At 42.5% G+C, this 8,346-nt stretch overlaps 1 protein-coding gene across 2 annotated transcripts in view; it reads left to right on the top strand.

Moving 5' to 3' along the window:
* The window catches only part of MAP2K5 (mitogen-activated protein kinase kinase 5), a 225,832-nt gene that overhangs the window by 191,063 nt on the left and 26,423 nt on the right, over window positions 1–8,346 (top strand). For both annotated transcript variants that reach the window (XM_019503946.1, XM_019503945.1), the window contains exons 20-21: window positions 106–167; window positions 2,784–2,829. In XM_019503946.1, the coding sequence (XP_019359491.1) occupies window positions 106–167; window positions 2,784–2,829 (108 nt within the window). The remainder of the gene's footprint in view (window positions 1–105; window positions 168–2,783; window positions 2,830–8,346) is intronic.

The following is an 8,346-nucleotide window of genomic DNA, read 5'->3' as shown; positions in this document are numbered from 1 at the left end:
CTTTTTTTTTTTTTTTTTTAATGGTATATTGCTTTCCTGTTTTTTTTTTAAATATCCCTGTCTCCACTTCTCCTGACTCTCTCTCTCCTATTGAACCGAACACAGGAATCGCCCGTCCTTCCAGTTGGGGAGTTCTCTGAGCCATTTGTACACTTCATCACTCAATGGTAAGCTCCGTTCGCAAACATGCCATGCCCTCAATGTAAATGATACATGCCATTAACTCTGCAGCTCCATGAGACCTTATGGCTTTCCCTGCATCCTTTCTGAGAGGAGAGGGACTTGGGGGCCCTGGGCAGATGGGGCAGCAAAGCTAAGCAAACTGTTTAAATTATGTAAACGTTATTTACACAAAGGGTCGTAAAAGTCCTTACGAGGGTTTTTCCTGTTTTAATAAACCACCGTGAGTCTGGGTGCATTCTTGTGCTCTGAGACTGGTTTGAAAAATTCAGGGCGGAGGGGAGGGAGGGATGCAAACAGATCATCGTATTTATAACTTCATTATTCGGGGCTTGCGGTATTATCACTTATAAAATAAAATAGCCTCAATAGCCAGAAAGGTAAACAATGTCCTTGATTAATTCATTGGTTTTTCAGTAAGTAATTTTTATTGTGAGTCATGTTTTCAAACACCCCATAGGGCATTTTCTCTTGCTTTTGAGCCGAACAGTTCAGCTGAAGCCATTTAAATTAAAAGAAAAGGGGGGGGGGGGAGTCGTGTTGAAAGAATAAATGTCCTGAGCAGCAAAAGGTTCAAGTCCTAAGTGCTACCTATACTAACCAATGGGAGAGAGGAGAGGCTTATTTTTTAAATATATCGTTTGCTAAGAAAGCTAACGAGCTGCCTTGGACGTGATGAAGCGGAGGCAGAATCCCTGCAAGTGAACTTTGTAGGACCAGGGCGTTTTTAACTGAGGAACGTAACTTTTTGGTAAAAAGATGCTTTGGGGGCTGGATGCCAAGCTGGTGTCAACTGGCAAAATTCTCGTTGTCAGTGCAGTTGTTGCCCATTTCCACTACCAGGCAGTATTTACAAGGGGAGCGATTTAATGGACTTTTCCACCCAAAGCATTGAGGCTGGGGCTCTCTCGGCCACGGTAGATCATGCCCAAAATCATTTTCCAGTTCAGAGGTACGTACCACGGCCAGTGGGCCAAAAGCAGCGTAGGTAAAATGAATATTCAGCTCATTTAATACATTATGCATGAAACAATTCTAAGAAACTCCCTCTTAGGATTCTCCTAGCCAATGGGATTGAACCTGAAGAATTAACTCTCTGATTTACCAGTTAATTAAAATAATAAATATGCGGGCAGTGTTTATACAAGGCAAACCTCATTTTTGACAGGTGCAGCGTACAGCCGGCCCTGGCATTCAGTGATTTGGCAGGCGGGCTCGCCGAGGTGCAAGGGGCTGTACCTTTTTTGTTGTTTGTTTCCAAAAATTAATCAGATGTTGTATAAATTTTATTTTATTGAAGCAGAGGGAAGGATAACGTGTGTTTAAAATTTCCACAGATGTCAAACTGAAGCCTAAATGATGGTGGCTAATAGCCTTGTTTTCCCAGGAGGACCGGCTGCTTTGGAGTGTCAGATTAGACCGGTTACCAACCCTCTTTTCAGACAGCTTGTTTTACTTGCTTAATGTGCGCGTTATTTGAGGTGCACGTGGTTATTTATAAGGAACACAAATTGTCCTTCGTGTCATTAATAGCTCCCATTTACTGCGAGATCATTTAATATTTTGGAATATAATTAAGATCAGCATATAGAATATGGGCTGAGGCGTTACTGCGCAAAAATTGCTTTATACTCCATTTAAGCCGTCATTTCCTAATAAGTCTCAGGCATGTCAAGCGAACGGCGCGTCAGACTTTATGACTTTATGCCAGTTACGCCATAAACACTGGCTGTTTGGAAGTAATCCAATTAGTCAGTAGGCAGCTCCTGATGGTCACCTCCGTGCCATGTTATTGTGTTCCTTCATGCAGCTAAGCTCAGTCTACAATAGCTAATTGCACCTGTTGCACAGAAAACCAGGACTATTTGGATGAGAAACATGATCTTATAAACAGCTTAATGCTGTGTAATGAACTATCACCTGCAGTGTAATGGAAATAAATGTGGAAAAATGAAGGTAGAAACCCCAGGGTACTGGGTGTTACCCTGTAGCTGTTTAGTGGTAGAGTGAGATTTCCCACCTGTTTGTATATTCCTTGTGTGGAGCTATGTAATGATGGCACAGCGCAGAGCAGCTTACCACGCGCTCTCCATTGATTTGCTTGTACTAATCGCTGTCTTTAAATAACTCCACGATAATAAACACAGTAGATACAAAAATGTAAAGGGAAAATGGGGGATGGGAGTGGAAAAGGAGCATGAAAAACAGATCATTCATTGGAAGTTTGCAGGACCTCTGACTTGCTTTGCGAAGGGAAAATAGGACCTGTTACGTTATAGTCATCTACAAATGGTCAAATGGACACAGCCCAGTAGAAAACCAGCCCAAATTTTATAGAAGCTTTTCATCAGCACCTGAGAACATTAATGGTTTTATTAAGGATGCAGCAACACTGAACATAATTAAAAGCTGAGAAAAAGGGAGAGAGACATCGATTAACATTTCGGCCGCTGTTAGGACCCCTGTCGTCAGTTTGTATGTGAGAAAGTTAAGAAGTCCATTGAAATTCTAGGCACGCTCTGCCTGGGATAAAGGAAGAAGTCTTCAATATTTAAGCAAATGAAATATGCTTATCTATAAACATTTTGTTTTCTGACACTTAGCATGAGAAAGCAACCAAAGGAAAGGCCGGCACCTGAAGAATTAATGGTAAGTGGATCTCCAGATGTACAACGTGTATGAAAGCTTGATGAATGTATGCAGACGTGTATGTGATCGTCTTCCTACCGCGTACAAATTTCAGTCGAAACTTTTTGTTTCTAGATTGCACAGCAAAGATAGATTTGCAAAACATGCATAGAAATAAAGGGTGAGTGCAGATTTTGCCATTGTCCACCACGGGGCTGGGATTTCACCGGGGACGTCCGCTGGAGGGATCAGATTTCAGTCCAAACCATTTTGAAGCGTAACGCGGAGGTCTCTCCGTTTGTCTGTTCGGGGATTACAGTTTAATGTAGGTCATTCTTTGTCATCATTTCCCACTCATAACCCTTCCAAATCTGAAGATTGAAAACAGAGGAGATGGTCAATGCATTATATTTTTAATGAAATCCTACAGGAACTTCTTATTGCCACTGTTTTCACTTATATTCACATGGAATGAAATTACATTGCCAGCGAAGATCCAGTTAATGTGTATCTTTGCTCTTTCTGCAGAAAGGCTTTCAGGGCTGTGCGCTCTGCTCAGAGGCAGGCTCCTTTCCTTGCAAATGGCATTTATTTAGTCATGCAGTAACTGGGGTAGAGCTCTTCCCCAACAGTTCCCAAATGGTCATTTATTTAGTGCTGAGTGTTGATTTGACAATGCGCAAGCTGTTCGGATTATGCTTGCACCTAGCATTAGTAAATAATAATTATAGTCCACCCCTGCTAATGTTTCATAGACTATTCCCTGCCTTTAAAGTGCTGCAGTAATTTCCCTTATAGTTTATGTTGCTTATAACTGCAAAATGTATTTTATAGATTTATGGGGAATTAGTATAATTGTTTATTGTCTTTTCATTGTAGGCTTATGAATAATTATAAGGGATGATAACAAGCTAACAAAATGTATGCACAACTTGCCTACATGCTATGGGCTTTGAGCCAAAAAAAGTTTTGCACCACAGCTGTTTTCCAGTAGGAGGCTTACTTCTGAACTTGCCCCGGGAGACTGATATCCCACTGTTCGTGTCCGTCTCCGTGTGGGCCCTGCGTTGTTGAATTGAGTTTAATGTTCAGCGCACTAACTTTAGGGGATCTACTCGCATGCTCAAAGTTAAGCACGTGCTTAAGTATCTTGCTGAACCAAGGCCTTCAAGTTCATCAGAGCCCTTCTGCTTTGTGTGTGGTATGTGTTCAGCACCAAGGGTTTCGACTGCCTTATTTTGTCTTTTTTATTAACTTTTGATGGTTGGAAAAACCTTGCAGTTAGTCACATCTGAGAAAACTTGGAACAGGTTCCAGAGATGTAGACACATTTACCTTGTGCACTATTATGCCATGGCTGGATAGCTTAGCTATTAAAACAACGGAATAGGGTTTCATAAAACCTATATCTGTTTGTAAATGCGTGTTTCAATGATGCAATAGGCCTGCCACTTATAAATAAAACATCTGCAGATCGCACATACACCCGTAAGTATATATGTATGCTTGTAAGCAATAACACCACTCCAGGGTGTAGAGTCATAAAACCGAGGCCAAAGGGTGAGTGCCTAAAAGTACTGGGGAAGTGCATATATATATCTTTACAACTACATGCCCTGGAGTGTGTTATTCCCCGCTTAAAACAGCATTTTTTAAAATAATATTTAAAGTGTAGCTACAACAACAACAACAAAACCCTCGCTACTTTTAAACAAATATTCTTATTTAACACTCAACATTTCCCCCCCTCCCCCCAATCCTACTTGCTATTTAATTATAAACAGACTGCAGCCATTAAGTACAGAGCACACTGAGCTGGTCCCCAGATTAAATAAAGGACCTACCTGGTACCTGATGGGAAAATCAGAGCTGATGTGCTCCTGGATAAGACCAGGATGCATGCAGCGCAGGTTTTGAGGGCTGTGGGTAAGAGAGGAGAAGATGGGGCAGAGACTTAGAGAGAGCACAGAGGGATATTACAAGTATTAGAGAATTAATGCTGCATCCTACTTGCTCGACGCCAGCCTCAGTGCCACTAAAACCAACAAAGCAAGGCCCTGAAGACAGTTTGCATGAGTAAGAGACACAAACTGTCCCAGAACCATAATATTTGACCAGAACCAAATCAGCCTTTGAATTGGCCCTGCAGCACAGACTCTGGCCACAGACTCTGAAGCGTTGAGGCTTGGAGAAAACACGGGACTTGTAGACATAGTGCCCTTGGCAAAAAAAAAAAGAGGTCAGAATTTTAGGAGGCTTAAGTCACTAAATTCCTAAAATGTTGGAATTTTAGGTCACCAAAAATAGCGTCCTCCCAGATGCTGCTGGTGTGTCTTGGGTTCAAGTAAGTGGGCTGATCCAGGGTCTTGCAGTATGCTCATTTTCAGTAGATAGTATGGAGGTCCTATTGGGGGAAAAGAGCTCATAGTTTATGGATGTGGCGGCAAGAAGGAAGCCAAGGGCTCTGATTTTCAGGTTCATCGCCCCATGCAGACCTCCAAGAGATCGTCAGTAGCTTACAAACTTTAGTTACCACCCAAGTGCATCAGCAGAGACAGGCAGAGCAGGGAAGCCAAGTGCTACGTGATGTGCCTCTGGGGGCAGATGAGACGCTCCCGAGACACAGGCCCGTAGCAATAAGTAGTGTTGTGATCGTGCCAGTTGAAACAGAGTATGGAGCTGTTGGTCTTTGAGTCACCTGGCTACTTAAGTACTGAATTCCAATTTCCATCCAAAACCAGCTTGTCACTAATCACGAGTAAAAGGTTGTCTATTTTGATAAATAAGAAATGTCATTTTTTTCACATTATAAAATAATAGACATCAAAATTTGTATGTCAAACTTGAAAGATGCTTACGTTCATGTCCACCATTCCTCATAAACAAGGATCCTGGTTTTCCCTGATTTAAAAAAAAAAAAAAATCCCCAATTTTCTGATTTAAAAAAGTCATCCCAAATCCACATTTTTCCATGATTAAAATGCCACTATATATATCTATATTTATGGCGTTTCATTTTAATCACGGAAAAATGTGGATTTTGGGTTACTTGTTTTAATTGGAAAATTGGGGATTTTTTTTTTATCAGAGAAAATCAGGATCGCTGTTCATAAATAGCAAAAAGGACCAAACTTAGCATAAACACTGTATTTAGTAGCAAATCAAGGTGTCTTAATGGTTACGAACTAATGCGAAGCAGCAGTTCTTTAGGAAAATAACTAAACGTGAATCTGCAAAACAAAATTAAAACTGATGACTTGTATCAAGGTTTCTTGCTCATATTTTGAATCGGTGATGCTAAATTGCTTTGACTTGAAGCAGCCAGCCCTGTTCTGAAGTTGTTGAGGCTCTTCGGCTACTCTCCATCATTTTGCTCTCCAAAATATTTTTACATCTAAGAGCTTGTTTCCTGAGCAGCAAATGCCACCTTCTCCTGCCAGGAAATAGGAGCCTAAATTTAAGGTTCTGCATTAGCGCTATCCGACCCCTGGCACGGGACTTCAGGGACAGCATCAACTACTACATCAGCCCGCTTTTCGTCCAGATCCTTGCATTGCTTTACAAGAGGCTCCTGCAGACGTATCCGCTGCTCCGAGACTTTCCAGAAGCATCTTTTGCCTGTGCCTTTTCGTTTCTGTCATCCGATCTTCCCTGGATTGAACTTCTGGGCTGAATTCTACCCTTGGTTGGCTCACAGGATTGCAGGCATCAAACATTTCCATGCCGCACCTGCTCAACGTGGCTGTTCGGTACCCTATGCACAATCTAACAAGGAGGCTCACCTAGGAACTACGTGTATTTCATGAGCTTCATGGTGACTTCCTGGGCAAACAGAGCGTGCCGGGGAAGTGATCTGCAGGATCCCATCCCATAGACTTCATTTTTTCCCTTACTTCATGTTATAGGATTTATGGGCACCATCTTCTACCACTGCAGCCTTCGCAGTTGAGAATATACGTATTGTTCTGGGGACTTTTTTCTTCTTTTTGTTCCCATTATTCTTCTCTCTCCTCTCCTTTCCCCATCTCTTCTCATCTCGTCTCTTCTCTTCTCTACTCTTCTCTCCCCGTCTCTTCTCTTCTCATTTCTTCTCTTCTCTCCCCATCTCGTCTTGTCTCTTCTGCCTTCCCTTTCCTTTCCTCTTTCCCCTTTTCCCCCTTTTCCTTTCCTTTCCTTTATGTAGAACTGCAGGTAGTCTGATTCTTCTTTAAATAACACCTTTCCCCCCCCTTTCCTTGTAAATCTGTCATCTCCTGAATTGGGTACAAACTGGCTGAAAATGCCTTCTTTCCCTGTGTTTGTGTCTTTTTGCATTGTTCCTTAGTAATTGCCAGAGCTCATGTGCTTAGACTCTGGGAGCTTGGCAAATCATTCCATTAAACACCTCCCCTTGGGGTGACAGGCAGCCGGCCAAGTGCTTCCCAGAGCGTTTCTGTTGCTATTATGGACCAATCCAGTTTAAAGAACACCTGTGTTCAATTTGGGGGTTGCCCTCACAAGAGAGGAGCAATTTACCACTAGGCAGCTGGTCATCTGTGCTTCCTGACTTTGCCCGCAGTGGTGGTGGGCACAGTCAGCACAGGCTTTACGTTACACAGCCGTAAAGTGGCACGGAAATCACGTGCAAAAGTAAGACCCCATTGGAGCCGGTGAGGTTTTGCCACTGACTTCCCTGGGGGCAGGATTTCATATATAAATCGTGTTTGGACTTGGAGTAAATAAGTTTACCAGGGCAAAACATGTGACATGTATCCATCCTCAGCACCAGACCAGACATCAGAGCTCGGCCGGCATTAACAGCCCTGGATAGCAGTATTTTGCAGCCAATTTAGTATAATTAAAGATGGAAAGCAAAACAAAGAGAGCAGGCCAATCTTTTTCTGCTCTTCTGGAGATCACTAAATTGTTAAATGCATTTGAAAAGCCACATAATAATACCCTGCGTGCGACTGAAGTCAGCGAAGTTCGAGCAGGGATGGATTCTAGCGCTTAATTTATAACTGTCGCTTTTGCACGTTTCTTGAAAAATGCGGGGCCAAAGCGGAGGCCGCATGAAATTCCCACACAGGTTCCGATATTCCAGTGCTGAATACGCTCTTGCACGAGGGACTGTGAATTCCCCTGGCCAGCAACTAGCATAAATTAGTGCCCCAGAGCTAATCGCAGTCGCTGTGCCTTTTCTTGAACCTGCCCACTGCCACCAACAACAAAAAAAAAATTGCTTTGAATTTATGGCCTCAATTTCTCAGTGTATACAGGAGCATATGCAGTGATTTAATTATTTTAAAGTACTTCAAATTAACAAATTTTTCATTGGGGGGGGTGGGAAAGTCATTTCTGTGAGCTATGGGGAAAATCTTCCTTCCAAGGAGAGGAATGATCTTTATAATTCACCACCGGGCCCGGTTTCTCCTGTGGTTGTTCTTTTGTCTTCAGATGCTCTTTCTTCAAGTGTCTGCGTGTGCGTCTATGGAAAAAGACACGGAGTTAGATTACGTAAGACACAGTCCCAGCTTCAAGGTAGCGGCAGCCCATGCG

Source organism: Gavialis gangeticus, unplaced genomic scaffold, assembly GCF_001723915.1.
Source record: "Gavialis gangeticus isolate Ggan-Ray unplaced genomic scaffold, GavGan_comp1, whole genome shotgun sequence".
NCBI classification, from domain to species: domain Eukaryota; kingdom Metazoa; phylum Chordata; order Crocodylia; family Gavialidae; genus Gavialis; species Gavialis gangeticus.
Note: the sequence above shows the minus strand (reverse complement) of the source record. Positions and strands in the feature narration are given on the sequence as shown.